Here is a 27882-nt window from a genome sequence, read left to right as displayed (position 1 = left end):
TGTCTTTTTTTTTTTGGGCCACACCTGTGGCATATGGAAGTTCCCAAGCTAGGGGTCAAATCAGCTGCAGCTGCCGGCCTATGCCACAGCCACGCCAGATTCAAGCCACATCTGTGACCTACACCACAGCTCACAGTAACATAGGATCCTGAACCCACTGAATGAGGACAGGGATAGAACCCTCATCCTCATGTATACTAATGGAGTTCGTTAACACTGAGCCACAACTGGAAGTTCTATTTCAGGTATTTTTAATACCATAAAAAATTTAGGAAGATTACTCCCTAGTGATGGCAGTATGAGAGTCCTTGTGAGCTGGTGTCACTGAGCAGGGGTAGAGACTGCTAACACGAGCAGAAAATCTATGCTCATACCTCTGCTCTGCCTATGACTTGACAACAAGACTTGCTCTGGGAGTAGAAGCAGTACTTTTTTCAGAAAGCTGGATGGGGAAGAGAAGTAAACGGTCTGGAAGCAAGGGCTGGACCGCCAGAAGCCAATGACAACCGAGCCTTTGCTCAGAACAGTCACCCTGCTCAGTCTTTCTTTACATACCTTACGTCATATAACCCTGGCAAGATAGGGTTATCCCCACATATATGAAATTGAGTTTCAGGCAGTTTGTCATTTGCCCAAGGTCACACAGGATGAAGGTCTAAGATTCAAAGCTAAATAAAAGCCTTCATTCTTAACCATTACTCCATACTGCACCCTTCACTATACATTCAGGAAGTAATAAAAACCTAGCCCCGAAGCAGCTTGGATTTGGAATCATGAATCAGAGCTTCCCTGAAGCGCAGGATTGACCTCAATGACCAAGTGATTAAGCTTTAAGCAAACTGAATAAACACAGTAACATTCTCTGGGGGAAAAGAGAAAGCTTCCAAGCCCAGAGCCCAAGAGATGACTGCAAAGTGACTACAGAATGGCCTGCAGTCCAGAGATGGTGTAGCACTAGCTAGAGAGGGGTCTTCTTCACCCAAGGGGCTGGAGACCACAGCCAGAGGCAAGAGGACATGAGTGGTTAGAGGGAAGCCGAAGAGAGGCATGGCTCACATGGGGGTGAGGGGAGCAACTAGGGGTAGACTATCAGTGTGGAAGAGGCTGAGAATTTCAGGCAGTCACCTCGGGCTGGTGACTGAGAAACTGGATCTAGCACTCTTCCAAGCAGGGTGGCAGGGTGAGACTTCAGAGGCCAGAATGTAGTCTTCCGAGGAAGCAGTGAAGGGGTTACAAATGAGCAAGTCCAATCTATCTGTACTCCAGGACAAAAGGGCTGACAACCAAAATGATTTTCAAAAGTTTCTGTGGCTAACCTAAGGGTTGTGTGTGTGTGTGTGGGGGGGGGGTGTCTGGCTCTTTCCTAGGAGTGATTTGTGAAAACCTTAAACATGGAGGAATAGAGTGCTTGCTTTGGGATTGGGAGAGAGACAGAAGCTAGAGGAGAACCATGTCTTTTACTACTCACCAATTCCTGGTTATCTTCCAGATACCAGCTTAGACCTTGTGACTTCTTGCAGGAAGCCTATCGTGAACGCCTGAGCTTTCAGATGCTTCTCCTCCGCCGACCTTGTAACAGATTGTCTGTTCGACACCCCAGTGAACTGGGAGCACATGGGTAGAGACCAGCACTGGCTCTAGAACAGAAATGCTCAAGGCTCCACAAATGATAGCTCTTAAGACCTCACCTTTAAATTTTTCAGAATTCTCTTCTGAATGCCCCTCTCACATAGAATAGTCTCAACCCATATATAACTTGAATACACAGAAGGGCATGAAATAAAACTGAACCATAGGGGCCTGATTTGTTTCACAGTATATGAGGCTGGCAACAGCTTCTCCAGGTGTAATGGGCACATTCAGCTGCCTTCACCCACCTCACAGTGTAAGAAGGGCTCACACCTGCCAGCTTCTCATGGTGGCCCTGGGCTGGTGTGGACAGTGGGAAAGGCTGGCTGACCAAGCACAAGGCATCAGACTCTTCCCTGTTTCCCTCCCTCTCAGGGGGGTTTAAGTACGAAGGCTCTTCTGTTTGCCCCCAACTCAATATGAGTTTCTCCAGCATAATTTCCTTATTTCCCCCTATGCTTCAGAGGGAAGGAATCACTGAGATCAGGTTTCTGAATAAGCCATATAATAAATGTAACAACCACCACCACAGCCATTTATTAAGTGCTTTCCAGGCACTGTGCTAAAGCTTTACAAACATTGTTTCAATCAATTCATCAGCCCTGAGGTAGACATTTTCAACACCCCCCTTCCCCTATACACATAGCATTACAGTTGAGGAAACTTGAGGCTCAGAGAGGTCAAGTCAATCAACAAGGTCAAACCCAGCTGGTAAGTAGCAAAGCTAGAAATCTGAACCAAATACATCTAACTCCCAAATCCATGGTATAAACACTATAGACTGTTTCTCAGTGAAGTTAAAGACACAGGCTCCTTCTCAAAATACTCCTGAGGAACAGATTTTAGGTGGCGAAGAAGTTAAGGCCCAGTTTTTTTAAACGTCTTTAATCAGCTATTGTACTGAACATTGGAGGAGTGAAGCAAGTCTGAGTAAATAAGCTAAGCACTGGGTCCCTTTCTCCTGCTACCACACCTTCCAAGGCCTTTTTCATCTAAGACCTCCACTCCTGACACATGACTACTCGATATGCTATTTTCCTTCCATCAAACAGTGAAATGCAGAAGTCAGCCAAATTTGGTGACTTGGAGCATCACCAAAGACACCTGAGAAAAATTAGGCGACATTCACAAAACACCCACCATCCCTGAACTGTTGGACGCTAAGGCACACAGATGCATTAGACAGAAACACAAAATTCAGTTCTCCCCTGCTCCTGGCTTCCCAGGCCCAGCCTCCCTCCCAGGGAGTCTCCTGCTCAATCTCCCCTTACTGGTTCTCCACTGCCTACAACTCTCTACGTTCCCCCCCTCACTCATCTCTGGAGGCCCAACCACAGATTTCTGGGCCTCAAGGCTGCTGGTATTTGAGGCTTCACTTCCCAGAAATGCATCAAATGTGCTCATCAGGGTTCCACTGAGGATCCTAAGCCCTATGAGGATTAAACAAACTGGCTGAAGACTAGCAGAAAGGGCCCCCAGAGTGAGAAAAGCTAAAGCAGGATGTACAGAAGTGACAAAAGAATAGCAACAGAGCAGACACAGAACAGATGGACTAACCCAGAGTAAATAAAATATTGCCGATCAGAAAAGGAAGATGAGAGTTCCCTTGTGGCACTGCAGGTTAAGGATCCAGCATTGCCACTATAGTGGCATGCATCACTGCTGTGGCGTGGGTTTGATCCCTGGCCCAGGAAATTCTACATAAATGCAGGTGCAACCAAAAAAAAAAAAGATGAATGGATCCTAAAGAAAATATTTAACCACTTGCACCCATGGAACTTCTGAGGAAAAATGACCTTGGTGAAGGGGCTGCTGGAGAGACCAGGCAGAAGTAGGAAAAACTGGGGTGCCCTGGAAAAGGAAAATGGTACATCTCTTCAGAGCAGGCAACTTGAGAGGATACCAGAGAACTGGGCAGGGATTTGTGGGTGGGGGGAGCATTGGAGGTCCCAGAAAAAGGGAAGACAACATGGACAGAAAACCATGGCCTCTGGAACCTCATGATCACTTCTGGGTGCATCCCAGTATTCACCCTGTTTGGGTAAAACTGGTCAGAGGGCCATGCCCTGCAGTCCCACCAAACCCTGCACTGTATCTGAAGGGGAGAAGACCCACAGGTACGGAACTTCCCAGGAGAAGACACAGCCCTGTCCACAGAAGTTCACATTCTGAGAGGAGACAAAGTACCGCCACTGCTGCCTCCAATCCTTGAGGGAGCCCAACAAGTCACAAAGCTGAGAAACAAATAATTGATGCAAATACTGTCCTTGATGTTTGAAGAGATGGATGAGAGGTGGGGTGACACGGAGACCTAGGAAGATCCAAGTTGGGCCTCTCCACACCGTAACGCTCAGCCTGTTCATCTCATCACCTGCTCACACATTTGGGAAGGGGTGGGGAGTGTAAGAACAACGTTGCTGGGAGGCCTAGGATGGAGAGTCCTTCCTGGAGGGCCCAGGGGCTTGGGGGGTGGGAGTGGAAGCTGAGCTCTGCTCCCTCCTGACCTTCCTCCTCTCTCAACAGTCTCTAATCTTGTCCTCACAGGATACACAATACATGGCTTCATAACCTCTGCCTGTTTTGTGTGGTTTCCTCTCCAATTAAGCAGAAGCTCCTAGAGGATAAAGAGCAGGTTGTCTCCACACCCTGCAGTGTTGGAAAGTAACAAATACTTGCCACAGGTGGGGTATTTAGTGTTGATTATAAAAATATTTTCCACAAACATCAAACACATGTCAAAACCATTCTACTGTCATTCTTTGCCCTATCACCTGCATTTGACACCTTTCTGTTTTTGTTGGTTCGGGCCTCTAGATGTCTGTTCCATCAACCACCTCAAACCGGAGACTGGGCCCACCTAATCTTTGTTAAGAAGCATCAGTTCAGCCTGCTGTGGGGACAAAGAGAGGGTTTATGGCCCCAAAGTCTCTGAAGGGCAGGAAGGTCTCCTCACGTTGGGCTGGCCCATTGATAAGGATCCTTCCCCTGTCTCCTAACAGATTCAGATTAATGATTGCTCATTCCTAATTGTCAAATTTCTTTTCCTTCATCCTGTGTCTAATCACCAGTGACAGAAACCATTACGCAAATGAGAGCAGACGACTTCCCCCAACTGTTCGCGTTGGTAAAAACCTTGTAATTTAGAGCTCTGATTTGTAGGGGAAGCTGGTCTCCCCCAGGCATCCTGGGCATCTGCTCAACTGATGCCCAGAACAGCCCCTCCTCCACCACCCAAATTCCAACCCCCCAACAAATATTTGACTTCACAAGACAGTAGCTTCTTCTGTACCTGCTGGTGTAACAAACAGGCGCTTGCAACATGGCTAACCCTCATCCAGGCCCATCTTCCCTTGGTATGTCTGCCTTCCCACTGCCAGATAGGACTAAGCAACAGAGGAAATGTTTCCCCCGCTATGAGCAGTTTGAGCTTGAACAGCCCTAACCTAGGTATGTGAAGGAAAGAGCCTCAATCACTTTCATTTGGAGAAATGGAGGCAGAACATGCATCAAAAGTTCTTAGTATCTAGATCCACATCTTCAATCCTATAGATGCAGAAGCCTACTGGGAGCAATTATGGGACCTATTCAAGGACACACAAGTAATTCAGTGGGATCCAGAACTCAGTTTCCCCAAGAAGTCTTTAGCTGGAGCCCAGAAGAGCATTCGTCTTGAGCTATACCTTCTATATTGTTTTGGCCTAAGTCTATCTGCACTAGATACTGCTCAGTAGGTGAGACCTGAGAACAGCCTATAGTCCAAAGGAGGTAAGGTAGGAGAATCAACATAGTTTGGTGGAAAAGAGCAGCAGGGGGGTTTGTAGCCAAACAGTACTAGGAGTGAATCCTGACTGACACTCATCACTTATTTTTCAGCTGTAAAATGAGAATACCTACCTTGCAGCATAGTGAAGGATAAAGATAAAAGCACTAGGTACGTATGAAGTGTCTATTAAGTTGGGGTCGCTATTATACTATCCAAGGATCAGGACCCATTTGTGAAGGACCCTCCCCTTCGGTGTGGCTAGCATAGCACCCAGAGAGGACCAGCTGAGTAGCACATGCTTCCCTGCCACCCAACACCCACATCTTTAAGGAATAAGCCAGGAATGCAGCAGACCTGCTGAGGAGAAAGAAATAATCTGCTATCTTTCCAAGTGTGATTGTGGTCAAGTTTACCGTCTGCCTTGTTTTCTGTGCTGCGGTCCTTTCGCAAAAGAGATGTAGGGAGGGATGGAGATCACTGCAATCACATTTTCCAGCATTGGCTATATTTGAAAGAACTACACTTGAGAAGGTACCGTGTTTGCACACCCACACTGCATCAGAGACCCCCAGGATGGGGTACTAAAAATAAACACCCCTCCCCAAAATACACACAGGTGCACACATGCACACACACGTATCCTCTCAGTCGGTCAGTGCACTGTAACTGTAAACTGAGCTGTGGGGGTAAGGGCCAAAGCTCAGACACTGGAAGTAAACCTTTGGCCAAAAAAAAAAAAAAAAAAGGAGAAAAATGAACCCAGACACTTCCAATTCCTTTTTCTTTCCAGAGAGTAGGGGCATGGAGATGGGGATGGAGGTGAGGAGACGCAGGGCCACCACACTGCCCAATTCCAGGGGACCCACTTTCACTGAACAGCTGTGACAAATGGCCCTTTGAGTTGCGCAGTGCACAGCTGCCTCGCTGTAAGCTGCAGCCCTGAGAGGGGTTCCCGTGAGTAGCGATTAACAGAAAAGGAAGTTCAACTCCATGCTCCACAAGTTGCCCTGACTTCTGAGGGTGTTGTTGGAACACTGCAGTGGGGTCTGACGGAGGCGCTGGCTTTAAGACGCAAGGCTACATTTTTGCCCTTGCCATGAGGTGGATGACAGGGTGGTGAGTTAGATGCCCAGGCTTGACCCCATTTTGTCTACTCGGCCAAGAAGCTCGGCAGACGTAGAGGACGTGGCCTGGCCCGAAAGGGTCATAGGACCTGCAGGCTCTAGCCAGTCAGCCTCAGGCAGGTTGTAGTGAGACCTGACCAACACCCAATGGCTAAAAATGAGTTTAAAAGCTTTAGATCAGGCCAGGCAGTACTGCCTTGGGGCTCCCGTTGTATGTCCCACTGCACGAGGTGAAGTAGTACAAACATGGTAAGGAGAAGAGGCAGGCCAGTGTGGACACACATGAACACACACAGGCACACACATCCACACAGAGGCTTGCACTCCTAGAACCTAGAGAAGCCACTGCTAGGAGGGCTCTCCTGACACCCAGGACAGAGAGCAAGAGCTGGTGCTGGAAGAGAGAAGCTTATGTGTCTGTAATCTGGAAGCTATGCACAATCCTTGGTTCCTGTGTCCCAAGGCGCTTTTCTGTGTATGGCTTGAGTTTGAAGGTCCAAGTTGGAACCCAGTCTGATTCGCTCTCCTAGGACACTATCTAGGCTCTCAAAAGCAAGCCACCCTCCCGCTCCTCAATGGAGTCCCAGCAACCATCCTCACCAGCCTGGAACCTCACTCTGGGAAACCTGGGAGGGGGGCAGACTGACTGCATGGTTACGGTACTGTGGCCCTGCAGCCCAGATGTAGTGGGTGTACAAGAGGCTCTCCTCTCTCTCAGGCTGAGGCACTGAGGTTGCAGGAGACAGAGCTGAGAGCCAGAAGTGGCATCCTGACCCAGAGGGGGAGACCAAGGAACAAATACATCCACGCGTGTGCACGCACACACACCCCGAGGTCGACAGACTGAAACACAGACATGATGACAACCGGAAGCTGGGGACTCCACACACTGAATGCAGGACTTTAGGGGGCAGAGGGGGAAGGTGCTGGGGCACAGGGGCAAGGGTAAGAAGTCCCTCCGAATGGGAGTGGAGTGCCAACCACCCTGCCTTGCCCCGAACACCTGCCTCCAGGGCCATGGCAAGAGTCCAGTCCATTAAGTGCAGCGTGCAATACTAGCGCTTGGAGTCTCCTGTCCTCATCAATGAAGCGGTGTGGACGGGCTAGCAGTCACCTGGCAGGAGGCCTCGACTCCTGGCAGGCTAGTTGTATCGGCCCTTGATCATTGTGTTCAACAAGGGCCCCACCTGTGAAAAGACATGAGGAGCCAGTCAGAACTGCCTGTCCCCTGGCCCCTGGCCCCAGAGCCGGATGGGGTGCATCTGGAGGCATAGATGTCCAGCCAAGGTCAAGGACAAGGCTTTCATTTAATCTTGTAAAGCCTCCAACCAACTCTCTTCCTGGAGGTCAACTCAGTTCTGTGGGGCATGGCCCTCTCCTCTGGGTCCATCTCTCTTACCTTCCCTCTCACAACACCCAACATCTGTAAGCAGCACCAAACTGACAGAAAGTCAGAGGAGCTAATAATCCCCAAACAGCCCAGACTGTTTGTCTGCATGTTTCATTAATGTGCCTTAAGAATGTTAAATGGCTCTACATCCTGGAAAGGTCACTTGGAATGGGGGCTGATGCTATCGCCCACCCCCACGGGTGCTCTGGATGCTGAGGCTGTCCCCAGGACGGAGGCAAGAGCACTACAAACACAAAACCTCCCTCATTTACCCAATGGGCCACTGGCTCACCTGCATGGGAAGCAGGTCTAACCATTATCTAGAGCAGCCTTGGCACAGCTGAGAGAATGTGAGGAGATGTGTTACTGTACGCTTCCCGTTCCAGAAGAATCCCCTCAGGGGTCCCCAGCTGGCACACAAGCCCCATGGGGAACATTACTACTAGCATGGAACAGATTATAATTGATCCGCCAGTCAAACCCAGCTCTCACCAGAAAATAAGGGTTTTCTAAACATACCCATAACCTCTAATGGAGAGAGAGGACAGCAAATACTGAAATAGAAGAGCTACAGACAATGTGACACCAATCCTGACTTTTCCTGGTCACTCTGCCCAATGAGCCACAGGAGTGCAACCTTGGGGCAGCCACATACCTCTTGTGGGTTCCCCAAGGCCTCTCCAAGCATCTTCTCAATGTTCCTCATTATGGCCACTTTCTGATGGGCTTTGAGAGGATATTCAATTCTCTTAGGGGTGGGGGCCCCCTGCAAAGGAAGCAGCAGCTCAGGAAATGTCTTTAGCAGGCTTCAGTGTCACCCACTGTTCCTAGCACCATCTTCCCTTAAGAAACCCAGTTTAACCCCATCCCTATTCATCTCCCCAAAGACCTTGGGATCCTTCCAGAGATATCCAACCTCCCTGCCCTGCCCCAAATAATTTATTATATCTACCTCACACCAGTCCCATCTAGTAAAAAAAAAAAAAAAAAAAAAACCCATATTCACCTTATACCAGAAGTTCACAGTGATGGTAATCCCCCCATTTAGTAATGACTCTATGTGATGCCACCTGCAAGAAAATAAACAAGCTCCTGTTTGCCACCAGTACTTTTCAGAGGGAGGGAACCTCTGAAACTGGGTAGAGTCCAGTTAAGGGAAATAATTAAGATAGTATCTTCACACTCATCCTATCAAACACACCCTGGGCTAAAGGCAATCACGTTCAGTCTCCAAATACCAAAGAGCCAGTAACAGTTTTTCCAGCTTCAAATCTGGGAACCTCTTTGGACTTGAGGAACTGTCATGTCTAGAGACATGGCTGTCATTTCCCCCACATCCAGTATGCTTACCATCTGGATATGCCAACCTGCCTGTCTATTGCCTAAGACCAATCCTGCCATAACTCAAAAGAAAAGATACGGATAAGGCTTTCCAGGGCATGCAAAAGAAAGCTCCCCAGAAAGCCCCAGTCCTAGCCCCATCCTCACCAGTACATTGGGATGTAAAGAACATCACCAGGGCCAACCACTGTCTCGTAACCAACCACGTTCTGGAAATTGGGGAACCTCTCGTAGTCAGGATTGTCAAAGTCCACCTGAGAGGTTCAAGAGAAGAAAAAAAAAAAAAAAAAAAAAAAATCAGTCAATCACCAAATTTTTAATCAGTTACTTTGGTAATCAAGAAAGATGCCTTAAAAAGTCTTTAGAATTTATATCTGGCAAAGACACAACATACAATAAACATACACAAACTCCTTCTCCCTCTCTCAGACAATGTTAGAAGGCAGACATTGCTGAATGTTAAATGATAAAGAATTCCAGGCCTCAGTGCTCCTGAGGTCAGAAGATCATCATCGGTTTGCAAGACCAAGGTACACCTGCTCATGGCATGTAGAGCTGAGCAATTAGGACTCACCTTTCACCCAAACCTTCAGAAACGTGCTCCCAAACACATATTCTAACCAGCAAGGACTCCGACAATGAGGTAGCTAAGCAGTCCTCTCCTCAAGAAAGGAGAAGAGGAGTTCCCGTCGTGGCGCAGTGGTTAACGAATCCAACTAGGAACCATGAGGTTGCGGGTTCAATCCCTGCCCTTGCTCAGTGGGTTAACGATCTGGCGTTGCCGTGAGCTGTGGTGTAGGTCGCAGACGCGGCTCGGATCCTGCGTTGCTCTGGCTCTGGCTCTGGCTGGCAGCTACAGCTCCGATTAGACCCCTAGCCTGGGAACCTCCATATGCCGCAGGAGCGGCCCAAGAAATGGCAAAAAAGACAAAAAAAAAAAAAAAAAAGAAAGAAAGGAGAAGAGCTCTCTGGTTGGCCACAAAGTCAACACATACCTCACTGAGATCCAGAAAAGACACTGACATACCCCAATTCTATTTATCCTTCTGTAATCAAAAAGAAGCACCCATGACAAATGAAAACATTATTAAATCCAATGGAGATGTACACATTTTGTTCCATAAATTTATAATATAATCAAACAGAGTGACCACAGTCCACCAACATCAGTGATGGGGTCTGCCCTAAACATCTGGGGTCCACCACAGGGAGCTGGAATTTGCAAGCCATACAGTGAAATTATCTTCTGAGTTTGTTTAAATCTGGCATGCCACCACAGAGAAGGGGAGACAGTCCTGCCTTTGATCCCAAAGGAGTTCGACACCTTCCTCAGACCACATGAACTCACCTGGCTCTGTCTGTCACACGGGTGATGAACAGGATACGGGTAGAGGCATTCAAACTGATCCGGAGGGAACAAAATGCATCGCTTGTAGCCTTTTATCTGAGCAAAGAAGTTCTGTTGCTCATCATAGTGAGCAGGTGTCACATTTCCTAAGGGAAGAAAAACATTTTCTAATTAGGAGTGGTAGCTCTATTGCACAGGCTGGAAGACAGGCCCCAATGCTGAAGAGAAACCCAACCTGCCCTCTAAGCAAAGGGTTCCAAATCAAAATTTCAAGCAAAATCAGGGAGACTGTCATTATGACTCTGAGCAAATTAGGTATCATACTTTTAATGGGTGATATAAGTCTAGCAGCAAACAACACTGGCAAAGCGTTTACCATCAATTAGCAAAGTAAACTTAAATGATGCCTGTGCCCTTAATGGAAGCAACTGCACATCAAATGACACAAATGCAGAGTTCCCGTCGTGGCTCAGTGGTTAATGAATCCGACTAGGAACCATGAAGTTGCGGGTTCGATCCCTGGCCTTGCTCAGTGGGTTAAGGATCTGGTGTTGCCATGAGCTATGGTGTAGGTCGCAGAGGAAGCTGGGATCTGGCATTGCTGTGGCTGTGGTGTAGGCTGGTGGCTACAGCTCCAATTGGACCCCTAGCCTGGGAGCAGCCCTAGAAAAGGCAAACAAACAAACAAAAAAACCAAAATGACACAAATATGACAAAATAATACACTCTGCATACAGGTATGCCCTGCTTTTCAAAAGTTCACTTTATTCCACTTTGCTTTTACAAAGACTTACATTAGTACCTGTCTTTGCTAACAATAACAACAAGAAACCAAATGGGATTTTCATTTTTACCAAAAAAAAAAAAAAAAAAAAAAAAAAGCACAAACATCACTCAGTGCTTTGCAGCAAGCCATTATATTAGCACTGCCGATCTCCTTCCCTGGCAACTACACTCAGCATCTCAGCATCAAGCCAGCATCTCTCAGTATCAAGGCACCATAGCTTTGAACTGTGTCTGTGAGCATCTGTGCTTATCTCAATTTACACTGTGCATCCATTAGCGAGATGCGTCCTAAAGTAATTGCTTCTTTTACACCATCTCAACTTACAGAAGGTTTCGCAGGAATGCTCTACTTTTGGGTAGCGGGGGGAGTCTGTACTTGCACTTTTCTTGACTATGGGAAGCAAAACAAGCTAGAACCAACTGAAATGACTGATATCAATAATGCATGCACAATCTTCTTTGATAGAGTGAACTAGTCATTTTAAGTTGAATGAGTATGTACTCGCTTTGGGTAGCTCTTCTACAGCTCAAAGATACTCAAACTTTGCTCCACTTCAACACACCTATAGGATGCACTCCTTTAGATCAGCACCAGAGTTGTTGACTCTCATCAAGGGGAAGCATATCAGATTCCTGAAGAATGTTGTATACTTTCAATAAGGCAAATTATTTAAAATGCCATCTTGAAATAGTTCTGCCCAAGTGTATGTATGCTCCATCCACTATAACTGGAACTGCATCTGATGTTTATCCTTTGCATAATCCTTGAGAGCTCAAGGGCCCTCTGCAGGGCATGGGGTTTAGGAAACATTCCCAGGTCTGCCTGGGCGAGCCAAGACGCTGCCTTCCCGAATGCAGAGAGTCCAGGCATATCCTCAAAGGAGATGTGTTCTCTCACCTCTACCTGAGGGATCTGCTTCCCTGTCCTCTACCACAGGACAGAAAGGGAACATAAAAATTCAGAGTCAAGTGGAGTTCCCGCTGTGGCACAAAAGCATGCCACCATGCTTTTGGTGGTGTCTCTTCAGTGCTAGGATGCAGGTTCGATCCCTGGCCTGGCACAGTGGGTTAAGGATCTAGCATTGCCGCAGCTGCAACACAGTTTGCAACTGTGCCTTGGATCTGATCCCTGGCCCAAGAACTCCATATGCTGCAGGTAAGGAAAGGGAAGGGAAGGAGAGGGGAGGGAAGAAGGAAGGAGGGAGGAGGAAGGGAAAGGGAAGAAATTCAGTCAAGTAAACAAGAACCGGCTCTCGGCAAGTCAACCAGGAGTTTCAAAATGGCAGGTTAAGGGTCAGTTCATAAGCCGCAACGCTGAAAATGTTTATTAATACTGGCAGCAAAGGATATAAATGTGAAGAATCAAAGAAGAAGAGACTTCAGAGCCCAGTGATGAATAACAATCAATAATTATTCTGCTACCTTGTTCAATCCAATTTACTCACCATTTACTAAATACAGACTATGGGCGGGGCACTGAGCTAGGGACAGAAATAAAAATAAGAATAAGACGATGACACTGGCTGGTAAAGCCAATGACAATGGAGTTTAAAGGCTTCTCTTTTTACTCAAAAGAAATAGTAGTCACGTATTTGCTTATGTATGCATTAACTCCTCTAGCAAGGTACAAAAGCAACTAATAACATACAGTGCCTCCAGGGAGGGAAGAAAACTGGAAGGCTGGAAAACAGAAGTGGAAAAGAGACTTATCACTATTTACCTATTCATACCTTTTGAATATAACCCCATGAATGTATCATCTGTTCAAAAGATAAGGTTCCTGGAGTTCCCGTGGTGGCGCAGTGGTTAACGAATCCGACTAGGAACCATGAGGTTGCGGGTTCAGTCCCTGCCCTTCCTCAGTGGGTTAACGATCCGGCCTTGCCGTGAGCTGTGGTGTAGGTTCCCGTGTTGCTGTGGCTCTGGCGTAGGCCGGCAGCTACAGCTCCGATCGGACCCCTAGCCTGGGAACCGCCATATGCCTCGGGAGCAGCCCAAGAAATAGCAAAAAGACAAAAAAAAAAAAAAAAAAAAAAGATAAGGTTCAACTTATACTGGAAAAAATGTTCCCTCTTCTACTAGGATTAAAAAAAAAAAAAAAATCTTCTGAATACAGACAGCTCCAATAGAAAAACAGCAGGATTTTAGAGCTCCTTAATATCTGTGTATATGCACTCACACAGCAGCTGAGGAAGGAAAAAGGAAACCTTCTTTTTAGAGTGCCTGAAACCAGCTTAAAGATGTAACATTTGTTACATCTCACTGAATCTTCATAGTTCATTATATCACTGTGTTCCTTTTATATTCAGGAGGCTGAGACTTAAAGTTACACGACTCGGAGTTCCCACTGTGACTCAGTGATAATGAACCCGACTAGTATTCATGAGGACTCAGGTTTGATCCCTGGCCTTGCTCAATGGATTAAGAATCTGGCGTTGCTGAGAGCTGTGGTGTAGGTCACAGATGCAGCATGGATCCTGTGTTGCTGTGGCCGTGGTGTAGGCCGGCAGCTACAGCTCTGATTCGACCCCTAGTCTGGGAACTTCCATGTGCCGCAGGTGTGGTCCTTAAAAAAAAAAAAATTACATGACTTGTTCAAAGTCATGGAGCAAATAAGTGGTGGAGAAAGGATTAGAAATCTGTTCATAGGACTCCAAGCCATGCTGCTTTCTGAAAGATTTCTTACCTTCCATGCCAATGAGCAGCAGGTTAGAGGTCAGCTGTCCCCAGCCACGCTTTCCCTGTTGCTTATTAATCCAGTTCCAGTTAAAACCCAAGAAGTCCATGACAATCTTCCTGCCCACAGTGTCATTGAGTGTTTGCTGCAGATACAACCTATGTTCCCCAAGAAAAAAAAATCCCATTAGCGCATATACACTGTCCCTGGCATGGCCTCCCTACCCCTGGAAATCCAAACCCAAGCCCACACCAGCATTTCCTACAGAGAAGAGCTGCAGTCATGGGAACCTCACAGAACTGAATCCTTAGCTATCCTTCTCTGAGCTCTGTTCAACCCCAAATTTTGTATTTTCAAGAAGTGATTCTTAACCTTTTCTAGGTCACAGCATGAATCCTTTCAAGAATCGGGGGCGGGGCAGGGGGGGCAGAATCCAAGGAAGGTTCCCCATAAAAATGCACACACACATGAAACTTTCATTTAATTTCACAGGCCTTAAGGCCTGCCCATAGACCCTAGAATGAAGGGACTCTGCCTTGTTCCAGAAACTCTCAGAGCCCAAGACATCCTCTTCAACCCTTGACAGCTACTGTGGCAGATTGTTATCACTGTTTACCAAGAGCTAGTTCTCTCCCTGTGGAGTCATTCTTCTGTACCCCCTTGAAGCCAGGCTTGCTTATTTAACTTGCTTTGCCAATAAAATGTCCACAGAAGTGACTGGTGCTGCTTCCAAACCGTAATTTTAAGAACCAGTACAAACTACCACATCACTTTCCCTCTGCCACAGCCACTTCAAAGTTTCAGTCAGCAACTACTGGAGCAATCTGGGTCCCAAACTAGAGAAGATATAAAAATAGAGTCTCCAGGTCATCTGAGATGGACATGTAGCATGAGTGAGAAATAAACCTTTGTTGCTTCAAGTCACCAAGCTCTGGCCCGAACCCTAGTTTATCTTAACTGATTCAGCCACCTATCTACAGCAGCCATCTATAGCAGGATATCTCACCCAGATTTCTGCAGACCTAAAGCTCCTAACATGTCTGAGGAAGGGCAGAAGCTACTTGAGGGATGTGAAGACCCAGACACACCTGGTCAAGCCCTTGATCAAGAAACATTGATTAGGAGACAAACATGAAGAAAAGTAACAGAAACACTCCCTCCTGGTCCTGAGAACATTACTTCAAAAGGCTCAAAGGTGGACTTCCCGATGTGGTACAGGGGGTTAAGAATCTAACCACAGCTGCTGAGGTCACTACAGAGGCACAGGTTTGATCCCTGGCCTGGCACAGTGGGTTAAAGGATCCAGCATTGCTGTAGCAGTGGCAAAGGATTCAATCCCTGGCCCAGGAACTTCCATATGCTGAGGGTGTGGCCATTTAAAAAAAAAAAGGCTCAAAGGTATCTCACTGCCTGAAATTATGATGTTTAAAGCAACATTAATTAAAAATCTTGCTAATTTGGAAACAGCTGTCTGTCTGGGGACAAGAAACCCTCAAGACTCAAATGCAATCTTGCAACTCTCCTTAGAAATTATGATGTATGTATGTTCATACAAATATTTTTCAAGTAACTTTGAAAGAGTCAGGAATACCCCCCAAAAATGAATCTAAGCAATCCTATTAAAACTTAACAGTCAATGCTCAAAATAACATAAAGAGGATCCTAATACTCTTTACCCCAGAATCATAACAACCTGTTCGTAGTTATATAATGGAGTTGGCTGGTGCTAAAGTCAGCTGGTAGAGCAAAACTTTTACACAGTAAAAAAAAAAAAAAAAAAAAAAGTTTCCTTAAATCAGTCATAAAGTACAGATTACATCCATAGCTCATACTTAGGCAAAATGCTCACTATGGAAAGCAAGAAACTTAAAGTGACTGAGTAACCAAAGGATTCATGCGTCTCATCTCATGCTCATTCCAGTGCATACATTCATTCAATAAATAGATTTACACTGCACCAGCACCATTTAAATCAATCTCTCTTCTTAATTGGGTGCATGTGCATAAATGCACATGTATGCTATGGTAAACTTGAGGACATTAATAATGTCTGAGATGGGTCAACAGAACCAGTCTCTATAAAACATAAAGAAACAAATCAATCATAGTTCAGATCCTAGAAACTATTTTGGTCAAAGTCCTATCAAGACAACTGCTAAGGAGTTCCTGTTGTGAAGCAGTGGTTAACAAATCCAACTAGGAACCATGAGGTTGCAGGTTCAATCCCTGGCTTTGCTCAGAGGGTTAAGGATCTGGCGTTGCAGCAAGCTGTGGTGTAGGTCACAGACGAGGCTCAGATCTCACGTTGCTGTGGCTCTGGCGTAAGCTGGTACTACAGCTCCGATTCGACCCCTAGCCTGGGAACCTCCATGTGCCACGGGAGCGGCCCTAGAAAAGGCAAAGGAAAAAAAAAAAAAAAAAAAAAAAAGACAACTGCTAAGAGTCAAGAAGCTAGGGGGGAAAAAAAAGGGAGTTCCCGTCATGGTACAGCAGAAATGAATCTGAACAGGAACACAGGAACCATGAGGTTGCAGGTTAGATCCCTGGCCTCACTCAGTGGGTTCAGGATCCGGCATTGCCATGAGCTGTGGTGTAGGTTACAGACGTGGCTCCAATTAGACCCCTAGCCTGGGAACCTCCATATGCCACAGGTGTGGCTCCCAAAAGACAAAAGACGGGGGGGGGGTAATTTCAAATCCTCTCACTCTGCCACATTTTGCTAACAGGGTTAGGAAAAAAACTGAGGCAGGAAAATGAAGAAAAGCCCAGGGTTGGGCACCAAAAGTGACAAGGAGCTGGTTATTCACCATGAAGTACTCAGTGACTGCCAATTTCCCAGAGACAATGTTATAGTGTGGGACTGAATGCTGTCTGGGACCTACAAAAGAGGCAGCCCTCATAAAGAGATCAAGAGGGAGTTAAGGAATCAGCCCTGTGTGTGGGTGTTCTGTTTACTATCAATAAAATGCAGGATATCAATATTCCTCACCCTCACCTGTACAACTTTCCAGCCTACACTGCCTCCAGTGCCTTAGGACAAAAGCTACAAACCCGCAATCTCAAAAAACCCAACGACAAACATTTTTAATTGCCCCCTTGTAGCATTTTAGAAAAACCTGAATTAGTTGCCCATATTTAGACGTCAAAAAGACTTTAAATAAACATCCTGACTTCTGACTTCTTATGAAAAATCAAACTATCTGGCAACACTGGACTGCACTCCCAAATGAGAGTCAAGTAATGATTTCTCACTCTGAATAGGACATGTGCCTTAAGCTTCATCATGGTTTTCACCCCAACGACTTCACTCATTCCATTCACCCCCGCCCCCACCCAGATTCTGCTAGGTAATTCCTGACTCTCATTGTATGGATACGATAAATTTGAGAATCGAAACTCACGTCTAACCATTCCCTCATTCCTCAAGCTAGAGAACACATCCTCAAATAAGTACAAGAAAGGAAAATGGATGCCCCACATCCAATGGAAAACCATGATCTGGGAACTTACCTCTCTTCACCTCCTCGCCGCTGAATATCCTGCAATTTCTCAACAAACTCATGAAATTTCATTTCTTCCCTGTTGGACCTTGGCTTAAAGTTCTGGAAATTAGCCATCTTCTTCTCATCGTAGTACAAGAATTTGTGGGTGCTGGCACTGTACACAGAGAAGTCTCCGTTGCCAATATTCTCTTGCAGGTATTCCAGGTCCCATTTTAGGGCAGGATATACAAGATTTGTGTCGGTCAGCACCACAGGCTCCTAAGAAGGAAAAAAAAAAACAAGTGAAGTCGTGCCAAAGAGTTGATGGGTTTTGGTCCAAGATTCCAACAACTTCCCAACTTCAAAATAATTTCTCCTGTTAACAAGCACGAACCCCGCAAGTCCCATTTCTCCTCGCTTCCCTCTCCATCTCCCTTTAGGCCCTACTCCTCAGCCCGGCTAGTCCCACGCTTCCAGCACCGCTCGCCTTTGACCTCTCCTCCCATCCTGGTCCCTTCCCCCTCCTTGTTCGGACACGGCCCCGCCCCCTACCTCATTCTCGATAAGCTCCTCCGCCCGGGGGTCGCTATGACTCAGACGCGGGATAGGCCGGGTCGGGAAGCTGTAACTGCGCAGCTGGGACTCATCCCAGGCGGGGCCGGGGGCTTCAGCCTCTTCCCGGGGTTCTCCTGAGCCCGAGGCCGCGAGCTCCGCCGCCGTCGCCGCCATCTCCGCCGCTGGGGCCGGCCCCACCGGAACCGGAAGCTCCGCCCATTCCGAAGAAAAACAACGGAAACCATAGAGATAGGCTGCGCGCGCGCGCGCGCGCGAGAGAGAGGCCCAGAGACACTAAGAACGCGGCGCCGAGTCCTGGGGAGCGCCTCCTAATGGTGACCTACAGCTCTACACCCTACAATCGGCCCCGGAAGACGGGGACTAAATATTATTCCCACTGATTAGGGGTGATCATTGGGTTAACCAACTCACAATTTTTTTTTTTTTTTTTTTTTTTTTTTTTTGCTGCAAGGCATACACAACAGGCAAAGAAGGAGGCAAGTTTAGTGAGGCATTAAATTTTACACTCATGGATGGGGAGAGACACAAACTTGACCTACCTAAGTCAGAAGGAAAAGCAAAGAAGAATGGAAAAGCGATGGATAGACGTTGGGCAAAGAAAGGTTGCTCTGAAGGCCTCAGCAAAAGATATATGGCAAGAGCCCAGGAGTCACTGGTGAATTCCATCAAACATTTAAAAAAGTATTCTTTTTTTGTTTGGTTGGTTGGTTTGTTCGCCTTTTAGGGCCGCACCCACAGCATATGGAGGTTCCCAGGCTAGAGGTCTAATCAGAGCTACAGTTGCCAGCCTACACCACAGCCACAGCAACGGCAGATCCAAGCGGGTCTTCCACCTACATCACAGCTCACAGCAATGCCGGATCCTTAACCCACTGAGCAAGGCCAGGGATGGAACCCACAATCTCATGGTTCCTAGTTGGATTCGTGTCTGCTGCACCAAGACGGGAACTACTAAAAAAGTATTCTAAAAAAAAAAATTGGAGTTCCCATCATGGCTCAGCAGAAACAAATCTGAATAGTATTCATGAGGACGCACGTTTGATCCCTGGCCTGGCTTAGTGGGCTAAGGATCCAGTATTGCTGTGAGCTGTGGTGTAGGTTGCAGATGCTACTCGGATCCCATGTTGCTGTGGCTGTGGTATAGGGCAGCAGCTATAGCTCTGATTTGACCCCTAGCCTGGGAACCTCCATACGCTGCAGGTGCAGCCCTAAAAAAAACAAAAACAAAAAAACAAAAAAAGCACGTGAATAGATGCTCAATATCTTTAATCACCAGGGTAATGCAAATCAAAACCACAATGAGAAACCATTTATACTCACTAGAATGGCTATGATAACAAAGACAGATTAATAACAAATGTTGGTGAGAATGTAGAGAAGTTTGAACTCTCATACACTGCTAATGGAAATGTAAAATGGTGCAACTTCTTTGAAAAATAGTTTTTATAGTTTTGCACAAAGTTAAACACAGAATTACCCTATGACCCAGCAATTCCACTACTGGGTTTATACCCAAGAGAATTAAGAAAATACATCCACACAAAAACTTCTACAAGAATGTTCATAGCAGCATTGTTCATAATAGCCAAAAAGTTGAAAGAACCCAATGTCCATCAACTAATGAACATATAAACAAAATGTTATATATCCATATAATGGAATATTATTTGGCCATAAAAAGTAATGAAGAAATGAAACATGCTACAACATGAACAAACCCTGAAAACACTAAGTAAAATAAGTCAGACACAAAAAGCCACATATTGTATGATTCCATTTATATAAAATGTCCAGAACAAGCAAGTCCTCAGAGATAAAAGGTAAGTTAGTGGTTGCCAGGGGGTGGAAGAAGGAAGAATACTCTATGTGTATATAGGGTTTCTTTTGGGGGTTGAAAAAAAAGTCTTAGAATTAGAGAGTAGTGGTAATTGTGCAACTTTGTAAACATATTAAAAATCACTTTATTGTCCACTTTAAAGGGATGAATTTTTTGGTATGTGAATTATATATTAATAAAAATAAACAATTTAGACCAACTCTGTTTCTTTACCAAATTAGTCAGAAATTGCTATTGATTGAATACAAATGTCATCCAACCATTCCGAACTTTTAATTAGATGCTCATTTACAAGAGGGCAAGTTGCTGTGAAGCAGTTCTTCCTCCAAATTCATATACCGAATACTACATAACAGTTCTTATTGCGCTGATAAATATGAGAATGTCTTTAATTTTGGGCTCTGCTCCAAATAAAAATCACCCTAAAAGTTCCTGGAAATATCAGCATATTTATACTGTGTAAATTAAATCCCATTTAAGTACATAAAAACATTCATATGCAAACCATAATGCCCCCTATTCTTTTGTTAGGCTAGTGTTTGTTAATTGTGGTTTGGCTTTAAGTGAAAGCCAAGTCCTAGCAAATCTGAGGCAGGTTCAGATGATAGGAAAGGTTGAGGTAAACATGGACTGAAACTGAAGAACCAGTTCGGCGCCGATTTTTGTGTTGCACTGTACATCTAACAGAAGGAGGTAACTAATCTAGAAAGCCGAACAAGAACAAACGAGACCAAGGGCTGAATTTCAATAATGATCATGTTGGGAAATGGAAGGAGAAACGGCCAGTGAAGGAGAGGAAAAAGGCAAGCAGCTAGAGATTAAGGAAGGGTCATTTTACTTGTAGAGCTCCTGGGAAAGGTGGGTCAGCCGTCCACCTGTGATGCCCCGGTTCTGAGTTCCTGTTATCCCTGGATGCCTCTGATTTCAACTGAGGGAGAAAAAGGACACAACAATCTTAAATGTCAAAGCAATGGTTGGCTTGTTTTTCTCTCCTTCCTGCCCTCCCTCTCTGCCTCAATCCATCCGCTCACCTTCCCCCGGGCTTCCCAGCACCATTTAAGCCACGCCCTTATGGAACCTTTGAGATGTTTCTCCTTTATCGTGTTTGGCCCAGCTCAGCCGCCGTGACAGGCCTTTGCGCATGTGCGGGGTGAAACTGGAAGAAGGTGAAGATGGCGGCGGCCAAGGCGGGGGTACTGGGAGTACGATGGCTGCAAAGGGCAGCCCGGAAAGTGGTGCCGTTGGGTGCACGTACAGGTCCGCGAGAATCACCGAGGTCTCAGTGTGGGGAGGGGTCGCCTGAGGTTTGGTGTGTCGAATGGAGGGTGCCTATCGTGGATACTGAGGCGGCTGAGTCCGGGCGGGGGCGGAGGTGGAGTTGGTACTTTTAAGAAAAACAGGTAGCGGGTCTGCTGGTCCTCTGAAGTCTCGGGCTTCGACCTCTGCAGCCACTGCACCTCGAAGCCTTCACAGCGGCAGGAGGAATGGGGGCGCTTCTGACTTACCCTCTTTTGCTCTCTAGCCTCCCATGTTACCAAGGACATGTTCCCAGGACCCTATCCCAAGACCCCGGAAGAACGGGCTGCCGCCGCCAAGAAGTATAATATGCGGGTAGAAGACTACGAGCCTTACCCAGATGATGGCATGGGGTGAGACAGGGTCTCCTCGCCCTTGGGCAGTTGTGGAAGAAGGTCGGCTGGGTTGGGTGGCTCTACTCTGACCCTTTTCCCCCGAACCTTCTCTTGATCCCTCAAAGTCAGTGGTGTGGGTGCCTTTCTCTATCTGTCGGGAGGTGGGAGGGGATGGGTGAGCAGCTGCAGCCGAGAGGACTTTAATTTTCTCCTTGGCTCAGGCAGTTTCCTCAAATGAGGAAGCCGAGGTTTTAATAGCTCCCTTGAGGGCCCCTGAATAGCAGGAACCTTCCTTGGCTCCATCCAGAGCGCAAGGTTTCATTTAGATTGAGCATCTGCTGGGCTCAGGTGCTGTCATCCAAGCACTTGACCAGGCTGGAGCTGGACTCCTGTCATGAGAGCTTTATTTATAGATGGAATACGCTACATTTATGTGTATATCTTTTTTTTTTTAACAATATCTTTGCCATAAGGCCGTGGAAATCATAACGACTTTAAAGCAGATTAAATAGCCAATCCCTTACTACAGTTGATAGTATTCCCCTGAACCCCATAATATCCCTATGGTTAATTATCTGAGGTGATTACCAGCACCGTCCTCTTCTGTCCTAGAATCACTCTTTTCAGTCGTGGTTTTAGCAGCTCCTATTCATCTTGTTGTTTTCCAATCACTTTCTGTGACACATATCTAGTTGTCATCATTTCCTATGTATTTTATTGTGCTGTGGAGAAGACTAGCCTCTTGATCAGTCTGTATAAGTTGAACCTGGAATTATTGGGGGGAAAACCCATCTTATCAAGAAATCCCATGAAGTGTTTGAGATATGGAGATGTATGCCAACTCCGTGGTTGAGGAACATAGTTGTAATGAAATGAGTGTTCTTCTTATCTGTATTATTTATTCTGATTAGCTGGGTGAACTTATGTTTAGACTCTAAACTTCAGTTTTATTTTATAATGACGGAAACAGTGATTTCGCACTAAATTTCCTTCCAGTGCTAACATTACAACATTGTGTTCCTTTTGTTCTTTTTATTGAACGAGGTAAGAAAAGCTTATGTAGGGGGTTCCCCTTGTGGCTCAGCAGTAATGAATCTGACTAGCATCCATGTGGATCGAGTTCGGTCCCTGGTCCTGCTCAGTGGGTTAAGGATCGGTGCTGCTGTGAGCTGTGGTGTAGGTCATAGACAAGGCTGGCCTGGGAAATTTCATATGCCACAGGTGCAGCCCCACAAAGCAAAAAAAAAAAAAAAGGCTCATGTACATTAAAATGTTTCAGAGTTTGACATGAATTCTTTTTTTTTTTTTTCCCCAGTCCCTGATTCAATCCATAGTCCAGGAACTTCCATATGCTGTGGATGCAGCAATTTAAAAATAAATAGGAGTTCCCATCATGGCTCAGTGGTTAATGAACCCGACTAGTATTTGTGAGCACCCAGGTTCGATCTCTGGCCTCGCTTATTGGGGTGAGGATCTGGAGTTGCTGTGAGCTGTGGTGTAAGCTGCAGATGCAGCTTGGATCCTACCTGGCTGTGGTTGTGGCTGTGGCCAGCAACTACAAGTCCAATTTGACCCCTAGTCTGGGAACTTCCCTATGCCGTGGCCCTAAAAAAAAAAAAAATAGAAGTTCCTGTCGTGGCGCAATGGTTAACGAATCCGACTAGGAACCATGAGGTTGCGGGTTCGGTCCCTGCCCTTGCTCAGTGGGTTAACGATCCAGCGTTGCCGTGAGCTGTGGTGTAGGTTGCAGATGTGGCTCAGATCTTGTGTTGCTGTGGCTCTGGCGTAGGCTAGTGGCTACAGCTCCGATTCGACCCCTAGCCTGGGAACCTCCATATGCCACAGGAGCGGCCCAAGAAATAGCAAAAAAGACAAAAAAATAAAAAAATAAAGTTTGTGTATATCCTTTTTTTTTGGCTGTGCCTGTGGCATGTGGAAGTTCCTGGGCCAGGGATTGAACCCACACCACAGCAGTAACCCAAGCCACAGCAGTGACAATGCTGAATCCTTACCCACTAGGCCACCAGGTAACTCCTTGACATGAATTCTTTTTTTTTTTCTTTTTGCAGCCACACCTGCAGCATGTGGAAGTTTCCGGGTTAGGGGTTGAATCAGAACTGCAGCTGCCGGCCTGTGCTACAGCCACAGCAATGCCAGATCCAAGCCACATCTGATCTGTGCCTCATCTTGCGGCAACACTGAATCTTTAACCCACTGAGTGAGGCCAGGGATTGAAACCACATCCTCACAGACACCATGTCAGGTTCTTACCACTGAGCCACAATGGGAACTCCCTGACATGAATTTTTTTTTTTTTTTTTTTTTGGTCTTTTTGCCTTTTCGAGGGCCGCTTCCTGCGGCATATGGAGGTTCCCAGGCTAGGGGTCGAATCGGAGCTGTAGTCACTGGCCTACGCCAGAGCTACAGCAACTCGGGATCCGAGCCTCATCTGCAACCTGCACCACAGCTCACGGCAACGCCGGATCCTTAACCCGCTGAGCAAGGCCAGGGATCGAACCCACAACCCCATGGTTCCTAGTCGGATTCGTTAACCACTGTGCCAGAACGGGAACTCCCCTGACATGAATTCTTAATGACAGCTTGGACTTCTACAGTTAGTTCTGTGTTTAGTAAAAATTGAGATCTTGGAGTTCCCGTCGTGGCGCAGTGGTTGACGAATCCCGACTAGGGATCATCATGAGGTTGCGGGTTCGATCCCTGGCCTTGCTCAGCGGGTTAAGGATCCGGCGTTGCCGTGGGCTGTGGTGTAGGTTGCAGACGTGGATTGGATCCCGCATTGCTGCGGCTCTGGCGTAGGCTGGCGGCTACAGCTCTGATTAGACCCCTAACCTGGGAACCTCCATATGCCTCGGGAGTGGCCCTAGAAAATGCAAAAAGACAAAAAAAAAAATACTGAGATCTTGACTTGAAGATCATATCTTCTGTCCCTGAGTGAGGCAGTTATCTCTATCATTTGGTTTCTCATCTCTGAGATGAGGTGAGGTGACTGAATTGTCTAAGTGAGGCTACTCTTTTGAGCCTTGTCCAGAAGTTCTTGCTGTCTCTCAGGTATGGTGACTACCCGAAGCTCCCTGACCGCTCACAGCAAGAGAGGGATCCATGGTATGACTGGGACCACCCAGACCTGCGGTTGAACTGGGGTGAACCGGTGAGAGAAACATATCCCATTCGACCTTCTTTCCTTTTCCTTAAGGTCTTCCTGTAGCTCAGATGTCACTTTCCCGCCCAAGTAACACTGAGTCTTTTCTGCCAAAGGAAACAAAGTCCAGCTATCTGAGATCTGAGGTTCCGTGTGGCATGAGGAATGGGACTTCTGGGGATTAGCAAAGCTCTATATTGTGCATTCCCATGGTTGGGCTGTCTCTGGTCAGCTGAACCTAGACATAAGTCAGCATCCAGTCCTGTGGGCCACAGTATCTCAGATGTAGCTCTCCGAATACTGATAGGAGTATTGCTACTCCAGCTTTCTTTTGAACCCCGTTTGCATGAAATATTTTAGCTCTCCAAATACTGCCCAGGGTAGTAGAATGCCTTTCAAGCCTTGGATGAGGCCCTGATCACTCTGACTGCCTGCCTTTTGCAGGAAGAGCAGTGTGTGACCATTATCTGCCTTTCTGCCTCAGATACACTGGGACCTAGACATGTATATCAGGAACCGTGTGGATACATCCCCGACTCCTGTTTCTTGGAATACTATGTGTAAGCACCTCTTCGGTTTCGTGGCCTTCATGCTGTTCATGTTTTGGGTAGGAGAGATTTACCCCAGCTACCAGCCTGTGGTGAGTATCTGAGAAGTGCTTCCTCAGCCTCATTTACTTAGCCCATTTCCTGAGGGAATGAAGACTCCAAAGTAGGGATCCAGCCCATACCAAGCTTGGCTTCCTGGGAAGACCTGTTGAGCTCCTCACCCACTGGCCTGGTGCAAACACCAGAGGACTGCTCCTGCCTACATCCTGGGTCAGTCTGAGTGAGAAAGAATTTAGGACTAGGTGAGGAATGAGAATGGGGAAGCCAACTAGTCTCTGGAGTTGTCATGTGGGGCCTCTGCTTACCGATAATATTTCAGCAAGTGATCTTTCAAAGAATCTAGAGTCAATCTAGAGTTCACACCTTTGTTGGTGTGAAGGGCACTTCCTGTAGGGTATTGGAAGCAATTGTTTACTACAGCATGTATCATTAGATTTTAGAACGTAAAGGACATAGAACATATACTATCTAGTTTGAAGAAAGTTTAATTTGGATAAGAAGAAAATTTAGATAAATGACATGAGCAACAATGGAACATATATGTAGGAATTTGGCACATTTTTATGCATATGTGTGGTGAATGTGTGCTGGGGGCTATCAGGTGCAATTAAGGACAAGGATTATATTAGAAGGCTATGTACACACACACACACACACACACATTTATATTTTTTGCCTTTTTTTTTTTTTAGGGCCACACACATGGCATATGGAAGGTCCCAGGCTAGGGGTTGCAGCTGCCGGCCTGTACCACAGCCATAGCAATGCAGGATCCAAGCCACATCTGTGATCTACACCACAGCTCACGGCAACACTGGATCTTTAACCCAGTGAGCAAGGCCAGGGATCAAACCCGTGCCCTCATGGATACTAGTCAGGTTCATTACCGTTGAGCCATGACGGTAACTCTTTATATTTTTTTTTAAGATGGTGGGGCGAAGTTGAAGAGAACATTTGAGGCAGGAGAAAATAGAATGAAGGAAGGAAGAGGACAGGGAATTAGCTGGAGTGGAATAGGCTTATAAAGAGTTCCTAGATAACCAACTGTATTGGTTACCTGGAGAGCTGCTAAAAATTCAGATTCCTAGGCTCCATTTCCTGGAGAGCCTAATTCAGTGCCTCTACCATGGGGTTCTAGAATCAATATTTAACAAGTTCCCAGGTAATTCTGATGTCCTGGAAAATCAGGTGTAGAAACTGCTGTGTTAAAAAATATCTTGAATTGACTTGATCATTTAGGTTAGGTTGGGTGCCTTTTATTGCATGGCTAAGAGATCTGGACTTGATAGTATAGTAATGCATTAATTCAGTAAATGTTTATGAAGCCCCTATCACTTAGCAAGTACAGAAGGTGCTATTGGGGTTGGGGATACAGTGATGAGGTCTGTCTCTAGGCAGCAGGGAGCCATGTTGGGTTTTTGAAGAGAAGAATGCCATAATGAAGGCTAGGTTTTTAGGAGGGTTAATCTGGAAGTAGTCTACAGGGTAGATTGTGAGGAAAGGAACTTGGAAGCAAGAGGCTGCTGTGTTTGCAGCTGGCTGCACACTGCTACCTCTGCAGAGAGAATCAGTGTCCTAACGGTAGCGGGTCTGTCTGTGTGCACTGACACAAGCCTTCCTACCGAGCCCCAGGGGCCCCAGGCTAGAGAGTGCACATAGGGCTGGTGTGAGCACTAACTTCTTTCAGGAGAGCAAGAAACACAGTGTGGCTCTCCCATCTTTCGGTTCTGTAAGCACATCACCCTTCTCTCCTCCTCTTGAGCTGTGTTCTCTGACAGCTGTTTGTTGGTAAAGCCAGCAGCCCCTAAAGCACGTCCCAGTCGTGTCTCCTCTGTGCTTTCCCCCACTGCTGCTCCTGCACGCCTCATTTGCTAGGCCACTTTAGTGGTGGAACCATTAGAGGCTGAGTGACTTAAAGGAGATTGAGTCTGTCTCGACCCCGAGAGAGAGTGGGATGGATGGATGCATCGTCTCATTTAGAAAGCTCTCCCTCACACTCCCTCTCTCTCTCCTTTCTCCCCCCACCCATCTCTCTCTGTCTCTCTCTCTCTCTCTCTTCACACACACACACACACACACTCACACACACACAATGTAGGCAGCACTTCTCTTACAGTCTAGGCTTTCACTCTGCCTTGGGCTGAGCGGAGAAGAGGAGTGCTGTGCCTGCTGTTCTAGCCAGGCCAGGTCTGACCAGAGGCTACTACGTACCCAAGTACTGTGTGTAATTCTTCCCCAGAGTAAGGTGTAGCCAGGCCAATACCTGGATATATGTTGTTCTTGCTGACCTGTGTTTTTTCCCTTAGGGGCCAAAGCAATATCCTTACAATGATCTGTACCTGGAACGAGGCGGCGATCCTACCAAAGAACCTGAGCCAGTGGTTCACTATGAGATCTGAGGAGGCTTTGTGGGCTTTGTGCCCCTGGACTGACTCCCTCAATCCTAGAGATTTAACCTTAGTGAAATCCCTAATAAAACATAGTGCTGTGCTATCTGTGCCTCATTTTCCCAGGAGTAGCCACTGCTGTG

At 46.5% G+C, this 27882-nt stretch overlaps 2 protein-coding genes and 1 long non-coding RNA gene across 3 annotated transcripts; 1 reads left to right on the top strand and 2 right to left on the bottom strand.

Moving 5' to 3' along the window:
* On the bottom strand, positions 11 to 18353 carry HIF1AN (hypoxia inducible factor 1 alpha subunit inhibitor). Its single transcript, XM_003125588.4, has 8 exons — positions 18093 to 18353; positions 17569 to 17819; positions 14068 to 14216; positions 10596 to 10741; positions 9395 to 9501; positions 8913 to 8976; positions 8562 to 8672; positions 11 to 7703 (listed from the first exon to the last, which is right to left on the bottom strand). The coding sequence occupies exons 1-8, from the start codon at positions 18267 to 18269 to the stop codon at positions 7659 to 7661; spliced, it is 1050 nt and encodes a 349-aa protein (XP_003125636.1). The 5' UTR covers positions 18270 to 18353; the 3' UTR covers positions 11 to 7658.
* Positions 19368 to 21117, bottom strand: LOC102158751. Its single transcript, XR_307758.3, has 2 exons — positions 20985 to 21117; positions 19368 to 20881 (listed from the first exon to the last, which is right to left on the bottom strand). It is a non-coding gene; the product is annotated as an uncharacterized LOC102158751 (long non-coding RNA).
* On the top strand, positions 21122 to 27843 carry NDUFB8 (NADH:ubiquinone oxidoreductase subunit B8). The gene is given in 5 exon segments (NM_001144842.2): positions 21122 to 21210; positions 21476 to 21602; positions 24654 to 24753; positions 25229 to 25384; positions 27659 to 27843. Coding segments are annotated over 5 exon segments (561 nt in total). The 5' UTR covers positions 21122 to 21125; the 3' UTR covers positions 27752 to 27843.

This window comes from Sus scrofa, chromosome 14 (genome assembly GCF_000003025.6).
Source record: "Sus scrofa isolate TJ Tabasco breed Duroc chromosome 14, Sscrofa11.1, whole genome shotgun sequence".
Taxonomy (NCBI): Eukaryota; Metazoa; Chordata; class Mammalia; order Artiodactyla; family Suidae; genus Sus; species Sus scrofa.
This window is presented reverse-complemented; position numbering and strand designations above follow the sequence as displayed.